This window comes from Phaethon aethereus (assembly GCF_964289735.1).
Source record: "Phaethon aethereus genome assembly, chromosome: 4".
NCBI classification, from domain to species: Eukaryota; Metazoa; Chordata; class Aves; order Phaethontiformes; family Phaethontidae; genus Phaethon; species Phaethon aethereus.
Genome location: NC_138578.1, coordinates 59,967,731 through 59,983,892, shown reverse-complemented (window position 1 = coordinate 59,983,892; position 16,162 = coordinate 59,967,731). Strand labels below are relative to the sequence as shown.

The 16,162-nt window shown below is 38.1% G+C and overlaps 1 protein-coding gene across 1 annotated transcript; it reads left to right on the top strand.

The window, feature by feature from the left end:
- The first annotated feature begins 1,391 nt into the window (after positions 1-1,391).
- Positions 1,392-3,600, top strand: PGCKA1 (PDCD10 and GCKIII kinases associated 1). The gene is made up of 2 exons (XM_081999501.1): positions 1,392-1,438; positions 2,567-3,600. Exons 1-2 carry the CDS (start codon positions 1,407-1,409, stop codon positions 3,519-3,521), a joined length of 987 nt encoding a protein of 328 aa, XP_081855627.1. The 5' UTR covers positions 1,392-1,406; the 3' UTR covers positions 3,522-3,600.
- The last annotated feature ends 12,562 nt before the right edge of the window (positions 3,601-16,162 follow it).

Below are 16,162 nucleotides of genomic sequence, written 5' to 3'. Positions count from 1 at the left end.
CCCTGACCTTGCATCATCAATTTCTGTTCTATAGGAAGTGCTGTCCTTAGGCAATGACAAAAGTGTGCAAGGTTGTAGAACATCAAGGGAGAAAGAAAAGAACCTGAATAACAATGGACAAAACTCAACAACCTGTCCTGACTTGATTAACTTGAAATAAGATAGCCCCAACCCATAACGAATAATGTTTTTTCTAGCATTTTGGGATGTTCAGATCTGTCTCTTCACTTTAGGTTCAGAACGTAAAAGTTTTCAAGGGTGCAAATTAGCAAACTATTTCTTCCCATAATAAGAGACTTTGGCATATGAATCATGTAACAGATAGTTCTTAGCATCTCAGTGGGTCAGGCACTGCAGACATACACAAAGTTTGCAATATACAGAGATGTAGCAAAATGCAAACACTCTGCTAGCTCTAGTCAAACTCTGAAGAATTTACCATAGTAAAAAGCAGGTGCAACACACTGCATATAATAAAGTGCCACCCCAGCAATATGTCTGGATCTAACTAAGAGATAGTTCCACACAAAAAGTCACTTCAGTGCTCAGTAGCTGTCAGAGAGCCAACTGAGTGGGGATAAGAGTTATTAGGAAAGAATAAATCTGTGGTTCCCCACACCTTGAGAACTCTGCATTTGTGGTTCCCACACGTCATCTAAGAAGGATGTTGAAATGCAAAAGGTGCAGTGAACCACCACAAGGACAATCTATAGACATGAAACAATGTCAGCATGGGTAACGTTTAAATTTTTGAGGATTCTTCAGACTGTATATCAGAACTGAAGGGGCCATATAGGACCTGTACTATAGTGACAACAGGACATGATGCTCACCGGCTGTTCTAATACAAGAACTAGAAGGTATCAAATACTGCTGGTAAGAACCAGGTTCAAATCAAACAAAAGCAGGTGCTGCTTCAGAGGCAAGGCTGGGTGGTGAAACTGCTGAGTAAAGAATGCTGTAGATTGTTAACAGTTTACTGGAATTCAGAAATCAACTGGACAAATTCATGGAAGAGAAGTCCATCAATGGCTGCCAAATAAATAAAAACAAAAACATGCAAATACAAAACCAAAAAAACACTACTCTGATTTAGGAGTCTCCAAATCTTAAAACTGCTTAGGAAAATAGGGAGAACATCACTATCTATTTAAGACCCATTAAATTCTTCGCTAGGTTTTTCCCCAACTAAAGGCCACTGTCAATGTAAGATAGCAACCTAGAAAGAACTTGAGCTGTACTGCATCCATTCTTGTGCAGGCATCTTTCTTTGTAGCTAATAAACTCCTTCTAACCATGAACATAATTTTCAATGCAAGTGCCCATACATTAATTTCATAATGCTTCACTCACTTCCTCTCTCCCTTGCCTCCCCTCTCTCTCTTTTCAGATTAAAGAAAATCCAGATGGGGTGCAGGTGCTGCAAAATGATACAAAGGTATAACAGAACAAAAGTCGCTTACACTGAATAAAAGAAATGCATTAAAACATGTGTCTGTGGTCCCCTACACCTGTTGCTTAAATTAAGCCTATTTACAAGGAGTTTTCCCGAAGTTTATGCACTATCATGACTTTTAAAGATACTGTAGGCATACTGATTTCCTGTGAATGTCCTTGTGATTTACTGTAATTGAGGTCCATTTCTGAGATTCCTATCCCACATAAAAATGGTGTGGCATTGAAAACTCATCCTTAGCAAAGCTTTTTCTCATTTAGGTAGCATGACCTTCCTTCAGTTCAGTAGAACAAGGAGCACAGAGTTTGTCAGATCCTCCCTCTCTCCTAAGCAATGAAAATGAACCACAAAACATTGCCTCCATCATAACTTTTAAATGTAGTTAGTTGTGGGAACAATTCCCCACACTAGAAGTCTCCCTGGAGAGGAGGTTTTAGGTTAGGTTAACTAGGTTTTAGAAAGACACCACTTCATCCCCAATTGATGGTTACTCCTTCCCTTGGCCACATCTCTAGAACAGGTAAGGAAGTGGGAAAGAAAACTGATACTATGAAAGAAAGAGGGGAGATAAAGAAAAGAGAGAGCTTCTGAAAGAAATAAGTGAGGGAAAAGTTAGGAGTGAGATAAGAAAGTAAGAAAGGAAAAAAGGAGGGGACAAATAAAGGGACAAAAAGATAAGACTCAAAAGGAAGAACACCAGGGGGAAAAAAAAAAAAAGGGAGATATTTTAGCAACTGCATGAGGACATATTAATTAACAATCTATGTGATGACTACTTATTGGCTAATCTACCCCCCAGAGAAAATAAAAAATAAAGCTGGAAACGTGCAACAACCGGCACAAGGTTCTCTGACATCCTTCTCATGGTGAATTCACCATTCCTAGTGAATCTCGCTACAGGGTTTAGTTAAGATCAGTCCCAGGAGACAGCAACCTACAGCACAGTTCAGCATTTCCAGTCAGTTTAGCTCATTCTCAGGACCCCACGTAAAGCTTAGTGACACCAGTTCCTCAAGATCACCAGCTTAAAAATTAAGTTTAATCTTTTTTTATAATTACATTTATTAACAGCATAATTAACATTTCCTCTACAAATTTTTCTTACTCCAGCTATATTTTTGATCCAGAAGAAGTACAATCACCTGGATGCATTCATGAAATAAACAGCTACAAATACAATGAGCAAAGCAGCAAAAAATCCAAATTTAAAGAGAACAGTGAAATTCAAGAACACAAAAATGAACTCCAGAAGGATGAGCTAAAGAGAACAGAAAATAAAACCCGGGGAAATAGCACAAAAGAAACTCTCGGGAACCACAGGGGCAATGATTTTCAAGAGGACGGCCTTATAAAGGGTGTTGGAAATCTTGATGTTGCAGTCAACGGTGGCAACTCCTGCACTGCACTGCACCCCATGCTCAATCCCAACACAAACCCAGGAAAAGAAGCCAGTGAACTGGGACCCTCCGGCCAGTCACGAGAGTCTCCTTCAGCCAGCAATAGAGACTTTTACACAAAATTAAATAGGTCTGGCCAAGAACTTGACCTAGAGGTAGGCAGTCAAAGGAAGGCAGCCTGCAATGAGCCAAACAGTATTCAAGATGGGAACTCCTGGTCTGCAGATGATAGCATCTTTCTCAAAGGAAGTACAATACTGGAGACACAAAACAATGCCATACAAGTGCTGGGTATTGATTATCCACAAAATGGCAATCAAACCAGGAACTATGTTGAAAAAGATAGCTTTTCAGTCAACTGTGCACATTCAGACCAAAACCCTGGGCATTCAACAATACAGGACAAGGACCTCTGTGTAACTCCACCTTCACCTATGAAGGAGAGCAGTATTGAACTTTTTAAAACTGACTCTGCAAGTTTGAGCATGGGCATTCCTGGTGGTATCACTGCCACGGCTGTTACCAAAGTAGTACAGGCACCCACACACCTCAACCACAAAGACATCAATGGAGAAATTGAGGAGGAAGATCCAGAAGTAGCAGCAGCTCTGGCTGCACTGGAAGCTGCAACTGCAGGGGAAGACCTGGAAGATGATGATGAGTACTAGATCAAGGTTTCTTTCTAATACACTGGGTAAGATCCAGATTTATTTCTGGATCTCTATGAGCACATGTACAGAACATGTGGACAGTTGTTATGAACAGCATATATAAAAGAGCTGGGACTAAACCTATGTCCCTTCAGCTGTTTTATACAGCCTTTTAATTTCTACTGCCTGAGGTACAAAAGTGCTCCCTTGGCTAACGGTAATGCTGACACTTCTCTATGGGGCCAACCAGGAAGGCAAAACATTATTTCTTCCACACAGGATATTCTGCTGTATACCCACTTCACCTGGACTCATGCAAACATTTCCTTTGGTTTTGACCGTCAAGAGGGTCAGCACACATTGCATGTTCCAGGTTCAGAAAACTTCCATTATTTAAAACAGAACTATAGAAGCCATGGAGTTAGAAACCACAGATTTTCATACAGTTAGCACAAAAAAAAAAAAAGGTGACCCAAATCCTACAATCTAGCGAAGAATGAAATAGAGAAGGTAGCTTGGCTTGCACTTCACTGCAGTTAATGGTTCCATTCCAGCTTAAGCCTAAATCTGTGCATGTGCAGCTGGCATTAGGATGATAACCTCACCTCTTCCCTTACACTCCCTTGGACTTTGATACCCCAAGAGGCCTGCTTCAGTTCATTAAAACAGCTGAAGCCTAGCCAAATGCGAGAGAGTGGGTAGCTTTCTCTTGGTCTAAGGAGCTGAAGTAGCTTGTGTAAGAATTGCACACACACTATCAGAGGTGCTGGAGAAGGATCAAAACTCAGTCCTACCAGTTTAAGATAGATTAAAACTGTTGTGAAACTACAGTCTGAGACCTCTCAACTCAGCGAAATTTTCCAGGCACACATCACTTGCCCTAACAATACAGTTTGCAAACAGGTTGTGTCAAACTTCCCCAGCAAGATGTGTTTTGCTTATATACAAACAGCAAGAGCCAGTGTGGACCCACCCCTGGTTCTATTACAGTCCTTAAAATTACAGCAGGAAAGGGATTGAGCATCCAAGTCGAATTAAGTGTAAGATCTGAAAATATCAGAACTGCATTCCTGGAGTGTTTACCCTTTCTCTCACCTTCAGATTAGTATGTTAACCTTTCTTGTGGGAAGCAAAGGAGACAGAGACCAACTTGGTGCTGCCATTTCATCAAAAGTGGGATCTTAATGGTTGAAATAGAAAGTGCTTGACATTTTATACTGAAATTTTGTGGTTTCCGAGTCTGTTATAAACTCTTAATAAATTTTTTTAATCATGAAAAATCTGGTGGCTTTTGTGCTTTATGCATTTTCTGATTATATAACAGTTGCATAAAAGAAGTACAATAAGACACAGCCTTCGTTAGACACATGAAAACCATCAACTATGTATTTGCCAACACTATGTGCTGAATCTTAGTCTAACCATTAACACACATAAGGATCAGAATATTGGGAGGTGGGTTTTAAGTAATGTGTAGATATTTAAATTATTTCTGCTTAAATGCAGATTCCCTCTTTTCTCCATGTATCGCAAGCCCAAATCAAGACTTCAATTTCTCAAAACATAAATGATATCCCTCAGCGCAATTAAAAAGAACCCTAAAGTCTCACCTTCAAGAGAACTATATTCAGATACAGATCAAGGTCACCATATTGTATCTGTAAAATAAAAAGGCTTTATATGTTTTTAAATATTGTAGCCCTGTTAATTTCTGTACCACTTTCCTACTTTAATAAGCCCATCTAAGCATTTTCATAAGTGCATACGACTATTATCAGAGCTGGTGTTTCTATGAAAGATTTTGCATCTCAGAGCTCATGTTTTACTCATTCTCCAAAGCTAGTAACACAGCTTAAAGGGAAATTGTAATCTTTCCATACAAAAGTGAAGAGACTTTGAGTATGAGTAAGGTTAGCACCTTCTCATTTAGCAGTGGGTCGCCACTAGATTATGAAAAAACTGTCAGGGTACTGCAGAGACTCCAGATATGACAACGGGACTGGAAGACAGCCCAGTCTACTCAAGGAAGTTAATTATTTCCTAGAGAAAACATTATGGCAGATGTTTGTTTACAGAGCAACAGAAGAACCTGAAATTTGATACTGCAGAATTCTTCAGTTCAGCAAACAAAACCCTAACAAGAAAGCGGGAATCTGGAAATAGATAAATTCCATACAGATTTTTTTTTTCTTTTAAAGAACAAAAGCAATCAGCTGGGCAAGTGTTGCTATGGAGAATTCCCATTAAAAATTAAAATCCAGAAATAGAAAGTCTATTTTCTAAAAGAGACTTCAGATTTGATTGCTTTCAAGTAATCTAAAAATACCGTTTATCATCATGAAACAAGAAACACTGACTTAAAAATAAAAAAATTAATCTTGGCCTTACATTGTATTTGTAGTTTCAATTTCCTAAATGTGATTTAATTTTCCAAAAGATTAATTCTTGCTGATGTATCACATTTTGTTAAATGAGAACAGAATATCTTAACACTTAAGGCCTGTGTATATGGTATTTCATACATTTGTTCAAATGTCTATATTGCACATTAATTACATTGAAACGATGAAGCTTAATAGATGATTTATCTTGAATTGTGGTATCTCTCCTTGCATGTAGATGGAAATTGGAATCCATCTACACTGTGCAAGAGCACCACTTCAAAATTAAATGTATTAGAACTTCTTTAACTTGCTGAATACATGAGAAAGTAAATTTATGAAAGTCATTCGACATAAAACTTCCTTTAAAAATAGTTTTTGATCAACAGCATTGTTTCAGACACTGTATCCTTCTCTGTTTTAGAACACCTCTATCATACAATGTTTACATTGTTAGAAGTAATTGTTAGAAGCAGATTAAGACTTTTTCATTGGTCTTTCCAACAGAAGCTGCCCTTGGCAAAGACATTTTTTCTTATAATCATGAAACCAAAACGAACCCAGTTCCTTCCCTGGCCAGGCTTTCTGAATTTCATGCATTCACATACTCAGCTAGAGACCTCAGTCTCAGGACTCCTTTCTCCATTAACAATTTCACTTGGCATCTCAGGGAGGTTTGTTTTTAATCTTTCCTTCACTTTGAATCTTTACAATCAATTTCTAAACTTCAGATCAGGCAATGCTTGAATTGAACTAGTTGCATAAACAGAAGACAGGAAACACTGCCTGCACCTACAAATGATACTGCTACTGACTGACCACTTCACAAACGCTGTCCCACCTGCTTTGGGACTTTTTCCATTTCAAACAATGAGCTGTTGAAATTTTGGAAGCAGCTAAATATGCATCCTGGCTTCTATAAGAAATTGAAATAGATTACAGCAATTTTATGCCTTAACATAAGCAGTCACAACTTTTTAAAATTTTTATTGTTAAATACAGTTTTAGTTTTGTTAATATGGTTTAATCCAACTTCACAACAGAAATTTATTAAACAGGCTTACTCCCCTACTCCCTACTTCTTCCTCCCTTAGTCAGAGAAAAGCAATATTCCCTTGTACAGCTTAATTCAGGATTCTCTCAGTGGAGCAGGAAAGACAATAGCTGTCTTGATTTTGGTTTTAATCCAATTGTTGAGGTACAGATCCCAAGCAGTCATTTCACAACCATCATGAACAAAACTATGGAGGTTGCACCATTCCCCACTCTGAATCTTGATGGAAATTATTATAGATTAAACAGGACTTAACAGGTTTTTGCTGTACTTCATAATTCAATTACTGTATATTACCAACTGAAAAACATTTTATTCTGTAGTGAAACAGAAAAAACCAGTCTTTCAGGAAATGCAGCATCCCAGTATTATGTCAGGTTGCAGATGACTTAAGTACTGAACCAATCCCACAATAAAACCATGTCACATGAAGACTGCAGTTTAATTTGTTTGCTCATTGAGCTACCTTCTATTTACTCTGAGGCAGAGAGTAGCTTGATTTTTATGAGGGTGCAAAAGCATAAAGGAGCAAGGTAACACCCTCAGATACTCACCTGAACCTCAAGCATGGCCAGATTTTCAATTTCCTGTGATCACACATGCTATCCCTTCCTCCTAATACTTGGAGCTGTACCAAGTGATAGCAAGTAACTTACCTAGACTTGTCCAAAAGGAGAGGAAGGTAAGTGGCAAAGGCAAAATGACTACAGAGCAAAATGAATGTACGAACAAGACTGAAATACTGTTTAAGTATTTGAGGACAAACTGTAGGCATCTGGCCAAGAATGAATAACCTAGGTTGTTTCCATCTCATGTCTAAAGGCTGATACCTAAATAAAGCTTTATTTTCCTTTAGTTCTCATTTGAGAACCTCCTCCAGAAGCAAGATGATATCAAATGAACTTAGGGATATTCCTCAGATTAGTTTTTTTTCACACAATCTTCATAAAAAAAGTGGATCCATGCAAATTTCCCTATTTCCAGTACAAGATGTGTTATATGAAGAGACTTTGCTGTGGCCAAAAGTGGTACGAGTTTCTCCACAATCCACCTCCAGAACTAGAGGAAATATTATCGATTTTTAACCCCACAAATTTCAGTTTGGTAGATAAAAGCAACATGGGGTTAATCTAACAAGTATACAGCATACTTTGCCAGAACAATGTCACTGCCTGATTTCAGTTACTCTTAATTTTTAATGATCAATCTCCTGTTTATGCAGGCTTGCATACGAAACTCATCCAGTTAGCATCTGCAAAAAAGAACTGTACTAAAGATCCAACATTCATCAAAATCAAGACAGATTATCAAAAGCCCTACAAAATAATACACATAGTCCACCCTGACTGGTAATTACTTTTCCAGAGTCACACATGAGCGTTAATTAGCAGCCGACGCACACCACTATTGTTTTGACATACGCCACACAGATCCTGTTCTTCCTCATTGCTTTGATTAAAAATCTGGCTTAGGGAGATGCCAAATTTTACGTTGTCCCTTTCAATAGCTGCCAGCAGCTCCTCCCAGGCCACCGGGCTAGGGCCTGCAGGCCACAGCCCTGCCCTATTTCCCTGGGGCACAAGGGACCAGGACACTCACCCCCAGGGCAGCAAAATACCATTGCAGAGCAACAGTGAGGCACCTCAGGTCTCCAGCTAAATTAGCCGGGCTTTTTAGATTTTTTTTTTTTTTTTTTTTTTAAAAACACTGACACACTCCAGAAGTTTTTTGAATCATCAGGTAAAAGCTTCAACAGCTCCCTCTGCTGCCAACGAATATATATTTCAACTGCTCTATACAAAACCTCCTCACAGCTGACAAACCATCACATTCCCGTCTCCCACGGCATATACATGTGTGTGTATGCACACACAGAGGTATGTAGAATCCTTGAAAAATAAAGTTTGGGAAATACTATGGGTATGTTAATTTAACACTCTCCTAAGACTGCTGCTTTTAAAGGATAATTATTTTGACTGTAAATCAAAATACTGAAGGCCAGTAGTTAAATAATCACTATTTTCATATGATAATTTCAAAAAGCTGTCTTATTCAATGCAAAAATCACACCATACTACCTAGGTAACTAGCTGGATATATAGTGACACCCATGGAGCAGTGGCTAATTTTTTAGGCCAGTAAGAGACAAGAGTTTCTCTCAAACTGCTGCTGCCCTTACTATCACTATTTTTCCGTCTGCCTCCCACCTTCCCAAGTCTTCCCTACTCCCCTTGCTGCCTCCTGCCTCTCTGCCATCAGTGCTAGCAGGCATCTGCTAGGTTTGTCTGTTGTTTTGCTATGGCTGTTTTGCAACAGAAAAATGGCTGTTTTGCTGTATGCTTACAGCTGCAACAAGTTTACCGAAGCAAATGCTCTACTCCCCATGACCACCATTTCGGGACCATCAACACAGCCGCGCGGTACCAGCACGAGTCCCTCCAGCCCTGCACACTTTAACAACTCCGCAGCCCAGAGGAAACAAGATTGGGATGACTAGCTGAAAAAAGGCTTGGAAACAACAGCTAACAAGAGGAGCAGGGGAAAAACAAAAAAATAATTGAAGGGTTTTTATAGATATAAAAAAGTGAGCAGTTATATTGACAGAAAAATACACTTGCCAAGATTTTGTGGAAGACACGCATGCTAGAGCTAAACTTGCTGCCACGGCATCTCTACAACACTAAGGGGCTGCACAGGTAAAATTTAAGAGGGGCCATTTCAGTTAAGATGTAACAGGCCTCTGCAGAGACTTTACACAGACCAAGACAAAGCAAGCCCGACTGCACGTCCAGAAACAGATGGCCAAGCCAAGCCCACGCAACAGGATCTGGACTAAGGCCCATCCATGCCACAGGTGATGTGGTATCTCTTCTTATCTAAACTTACTAGCAAAATATACCACCAACCCACTCATCCGCGCCGCCCCCAGTCACAGATAATTCAGAGGTCACTTACTTTAACAGCACAGACAGCTTTCAGACCTTGCCGGTCTGTCTCTTCACAGGCTTCCGCCATCTTCACACTTCCATGCCAGAGGCCTGGCGTCTCTCCAACCTTCTTTTCTGAAAGCTGGAGGAACAGACGCTCCTGCCTCAAACAGCTCTGCTTCCTTTTCCTCATCCTCATCCAGCCTTACAGAACTTTTTACTAGTTTTGCCTGACCAGATGGTCTTAACCCGCTAGGAACGCAGCTCCGGGGCTGACCGGGTGCCTTGCGGCTCTGGTAGTTCAAAAATCAGGCAGCCCTGCCACAGGTGGCACAGAGGGGGGAGGAAATGGCACATCCAGAGCAACAGATTCAACCAAATTATGGCAGGAGTAAACAGACCAGCAGCGCCTTACTGCACACCCCTACAGCTGGAGAGGAAAAATTAAAAAAAAAAAATCAACAAGGATACAAAAAACAAGAGAGAAATGGAAATTGCATCCAGCACCTGCCAGTACTTTCAAGTCTAACTGCGAACTTCCCTCAAACAAAATTCCCCAAATACAGGACTTCACTATACACAGAGAAAAAAAATTAAATCTAAATCCATCTTTATCTGGCCAAGTCTTACATGTTGTTTGTTAATATTAGCTAACCAAGTCTTAACCACTCTTTCTTGTTTGTTCGTTAGCAGTAGTATTACACACTTCGCAGGAAAATAGGAAAGAACAGGCCTGAAGTGCACAGAAAACCCTCATTTAATAGATACAAATTGATTTGCACTGCAAACTACATCCAGGGCATGGGTGGGAATGCTCAACATACACTTAAACATCCAGGAAACTTAATTCCTTAAGAGAAACAGTCTCATGTTCCAACCCAGCAGGCACTTTCAGCATGCCCAAACCAGAACAGACTGGGGTTTTTTTAATTCTGAATATAAACCACTAAAATTCAAATACAGACCTCAAAACCGACCTTGTGTGATGCAGCTAGGAACATTGAAATAAAGAACTAAAAACTGCAAACAGGATGTTACACTGATAATTACATCTCAGCTAGCCACAACAACTTGCTTTCAGCCTTTTTCACACTATTCATACAGCAATACTCATTTTTAATGCCATTTACAGATCATAGTCATCTGTGAGAAGGTAATGTAACAAATTAAGTATTACAGAGGGACAGGCTGAGAGGAAACAACTGCAAAGAGCTTCCTGTCATTCGTAACTTTTCATTCCATACCTTATGAAAACAATTGGGAATAAAGATAATGTCATGTATTTTTTAAAAGCCCAATGTCAAATACAACAAAAAGTTAAAAGTCTTGATACTTTAAAGGTAAAAGGTCTTTAATCTAATCAGATACCAGCCTGGATGAAAGCATGAATTTTCTTCTTTCACATATAAAACAAGGAACTAAAATAATATTTGCAGTTGTCCTTTCTCAAGAAAATAAAACTGCTCTGAAGTACATCAGACAATAACCTAGCCTTCTCACTGCCTCCATGAACAAAAAATTAAGATGCAAAGAGATTGCATTATACAGTAAGACTGTGCAAAGTTTAAATTTCACGCAACGGATGGAGGCTTAAGGAAGTCACAAGCAAGCTTAAGAATAATTATTTTTTATTTACTGCTTGGTAGTACAAAAGTTGTATATAAACTATTTTGTTAAAAATACATCTGATATGCAAATTTAAGAAAGGCTGACTAATATGGCAATATCCATACCCCTACAAAATAGCAGAGTGTAGTGCTAAATGAAACAGGCAGTTTCTAAATCCTCTTATTGAAGTAGCAATGCACAAATTAAATTCTTGCACATATCAGGTCTTATAATACCTTACGCAAGTATTTTTATACAGGTAAACAATGTTTTACATATCCAACACATTTTCATTTCTTTTATTTTACATGTTTCCAATGGAATCAAAATACAAACTACTTTTAAATTAAGTAAAAAAATACATATTTCTGTTTAAACATTCTTCCATCCTTTTGGCAAATTAGTTGCAGTACTAACCCATCATATATCAAAACACAGTATTATCAACATACACTCCCCAGCACCTTTTTTTTTTTTAAAGCTTTTGGGACAGTCTATAACTGTTTATCTCCCTTCTGAAAATTATTTGGAACTGCTTGGTTTTGCCCAATACTCCCTCTATAGAGTAAAATTTTATACTCCTAGCTCTTAATCTCTTGGAAACTGAGTGCTAACTACCATAACCAATACTAATTAAATTCTTCCAGAAACATCAGCTTTTGATACAAATAATCAAGGGAAGCTTGAAGAAAAAAAATTCAATAATATTAAATGTGTGCCTGTAAGGTGAGCTTGGTGTTTATGTTATACTTAAATATTGAAGAGCTTTCATAAGCCAGGTTTAAATTAATGGGAGCAGGGATGCTAAACATTCAAGGTTCCAGTCCTGGCCAAACAGCTATTTTGGGTTCTCAAGGACAGACAATAATCTCTAAAAATATCCATTTTAAAAGGAACAATAAACCATTTATTCTTTTCAGAGCTTTGGTGGGTGGTGCAGGGTTTTTTTTGGCAACTATAGCATCATATATATTGGTAGGTCCAGTCAGTATCTTGTGGATAAAAGCAGAAGGAGGACCATCAGCAGCATGTACTTTCAGCAAGAGTGAAATAAACTTGATGTTTCCGGACAAGGCATGGGAGTATCTAACACATAAGCAAGAAGATTAATTTTTATCTTTGTACACACTGAGTGTTAACACTGCATAAACTGATGAAGAAACCCAATTCTCAGATCTGTAGGAGAAACATAGTTTAGAGCACTTGGACTAAAAGGATTGAAAGTATTAATTTAAAGCAAATCAATTCCAAAACAAACACTAATTTTCACTGAGTTCATAAAGCAGATTAAGTTACTTTATAGTTCTCAGAATATAGTGCAATCTCTACTAAAATGCATTACACTAGCCCTTATATTTTTAGGCACTCAGAACAAATGTTATTTTTCAGTTTCTATTACACAGCAAAGTTTGCTGAAGTATTGGAAAGATTCCTCTCCCAAAAACAAGTAACAGGACAAAGCAGAGATCATCATAAGTAGACACAAAGAATTAACATCACAAAACCATCACTGGTATTTTTAGCAGTACATCACGCTTAAAATATGAATGGAGTGACACTGTCTTAAGATTTTGGTGCCAATGAAAACAGCTACCCTCAGTCCAATAAAGCCACTCTGAAGTACTTTAGTATATACTCCATAAATTTTTAGTGCCAAATATTCCATATCCTTATCTAATGGTTGAAATATGTTGCCTTAGCTTAATAAGGATCCTGTGGGTAAAAACGAAAGAGAAAGGCAAAACTATTAGGTATTATTCAAATATGAGTGAGTAGTTATAAGAAAACGAGAGAACAAGTGGCCTTGAGGAAAGTAACCTTCCCAACAGCTCACCCAACTGCATAGAAAGAGATGCTCTTCAGACATGTGAAGTAGTCAGGGGAAGGTAAGCGGGGGGGAAGACAATAATTTAATATCTGCATATAGTGGAACCACTCTGTACTGTGAAATGCCCTTCACAGAGTCCAAGGGCTTATGTGCTACAAGCACACATGCAGATTTTGGCTGACATAACTATTTCCTTGTATGTTTTGCTTGGCTACTAGCAGTTAGATTAAAAGAGTATTTTTATCTTCCAAAGGCCGGCTTTTATCTTCAGCAAACACTTGTCAATTCTGGAGGGGAAGAACAGAGGAGAAAAATCCAGATGGACCAGCTGGGTGAATACAGTTTATCTGTAAGGGTAATCATATTACTCATAATATTGAGCATATTAGAAATGCTTCTTTAAGTACAAAAAAGATAAGGTTATTCGATAAGGCTTTTACATATAAGTTTTTTGAACAGGAAAGGTATTTTTTTCTTCAAGATGATTCCCAACATTTGGTATGAAGTCAACACAGCTCAACAGTATTTAAGTGTCTAAATCTTACTGATTTAACTTGTGAAAGACCATTAAGTGTTTAACCTTGCACGGATGCCACCACAGAACTTGTAAAATGCTATGGTGCCATAAATACATTTCCTTAAATAATATGCATCTCTTAGGAGTTTTCAGTTTTCTCCAAAGTGCTAGCAGACAATGTTCTTCTAAAAGATCCACCTGCAACAGAAGAAAAAAATTCTAAAAATAAGCCTAAATAGCAAAATTAGTTTTAGAATAAACATGCCAATTAAAAAGTTAGCAGATGTTCTGAAATGGAAAATATGCCACAATCGCATGAAGTGGTTGACATGCATTGCAAGTTTAGCATGCGAAATCCTAAGCAAGAGGAACTAAAAATTCAGCTGGGACTCACAAAAAAGATGGACAAACACACAGACAAACTGACAAATCACATCACAGCACAAAGCATACACAACTCTGAAAAGGATACTAGGAATGGAGAATGTTACGTAGCTTCAGTGCACCAGTACCTTAAGATTTTTGTTTACCCGGTAGCTTACAATGGATGTGCAAGAGCTCAACTCAAAATTTTGACTTCAACTATCAGCTGTATATCTACTACTTATGTGCCACTACGCATATTTTAAATAAACTTAACTGATGAAATGGTGTCTGCTGAGAACATGGCCCTTGGAGACACAGAGAAGACATGCTACAACTTCAAATGATGTAGCCAGCAAGACACTAGGGTAAGCTGAAACACTGTAGACGTCACTTCAAGAAAATACTAAGAGCATGTCAGTTTAGGGGAAGAAAACCCTGAACTCAAGCATAGCAACAAACACAAGCAACCAGCAAGATTGTGTCATTCAGGTACTGCCCAACTCAGGAATTCCATCTCATATAGGAACTCTCAGTAACAATGGCTGAAGTCAGGCCACAAAGCACAAGTCTACTGCCTCCAAACGCAGAACAAACCTTTTCTGGCAGCACTTAAGCACAAGTTTGTGTCTGCCTTCTTCCTCTGCATGTGAAGGTCTGAGCCAAATTCTCCATTACTATATGCTTTTTATCATAAATTTATTGGCCAGAGGCACAGAAGTCTTAAATGCTACTTATCTGTTCAACTTCAGTAAATTAAACTATAATAATCTACTAGAAGTCTGAAATAAGTATCTGAAGTTCTAACTACTACCTGTTTTTCATAGCAATGGACAAAAACTGATCTAGAACCATGCTAGGGAACAGTATCACAGTCTTTCAAGCAAGATCTGTTTATTTTTTTTGTAGTGCACAAAGAGGCCTGGATAGTTTCCCAAATGATTTACAAAACAGTTCTGTTGGACTGGAGAGACCTTTACAAGAGATTCCACAGAGCCATTTCTCTGCTATTGGAACATTTGTTTTCAGAAAGGGCAAGACTTTAATCCTAAGGGAGGTTCTACAATAAAAAGCTGCCATAGATGGACATTTAAATTTGTTGTAGCTATACTATTATATCTCTCTAGAGAACCGCTTATTTTTAGGTTAAAGTAGTAACGGTTTAAATTTAGAGAACAACTTTTTGGTAATTACAGGGAACAGCTTTCTTATTTAGAAGAAGAGCAAACAAATTAGAAAACTGGACTACAAAACATTTTTAGAGTGATTTTAAAAGATTTTTTTTTTTTTTTAAACCAAAGTGCACTGGAATTAACTTTATTTTCATATATGCCGTTTTCTTTCTATTTCTAATGTTTAAAGAGAAGATAACTAATCTGTCTTTAGGTCAAAAATCATATTACAAACAGTCTGAGACAGAGACATAGAAAAAAAATAGCCACAGAAGTAACAAAACAATTAGCTGGGCAAGAAAATGCCAGTGCAGCCAGTGAAGGAATAAGTTATCTCCTATTGCATTTAGCTAATATTGATTTTTAAAAAGGGAAAGAAGGAAAAAGAAACCACACCAACAAAAAAACCCACACAAAAAAATCCAAAAAACCCATGCTGAGCACTAGGCCATAATTTTGAATTAGAAAGTAAGAGTAAAGTTTGTCTTTCACTGGCATCTGTAGATCCTTCACGGATTACAGAGCAGCAATGAGACAGCAGCCACTAGACAGCTATTATTTGCCAAAATTTGACACAGAACAAAAAGCAAAACAAAAAACCCAACCACTCTTACAGTTTATCACCCAACTCCAAGGCAGAGCCAGCTGTACTTACACTGGCTTTGACAAGCATTTGTCCAGTTTGGTCTTACAAATGTCCAGCAATATAGCTATGACAGCTTCTTCCAACTTCTTAGTTTTTGAAACCTGAACTCCACCTCCTTAAAAATTAGCCTATTTACCTCCTTAGCCACTGAGCTAAGAGAACA

Excerpts from the sequence above, each read along its gene's own strand:
- PGCKA1 (XM_081999501.1), top strand. The coding sequence starts at position 1,407 with ATGGGGTGCAGGTGCTGCAAAATGATACAAAG. Across the intron at positions 1,439-2,566 it reads TGCTGCAAAATGATACAAAG|CTATATTTTTGATCCAGAAG; the intron begins GTATAACAGAAC and ends TTCTTACTCCAG.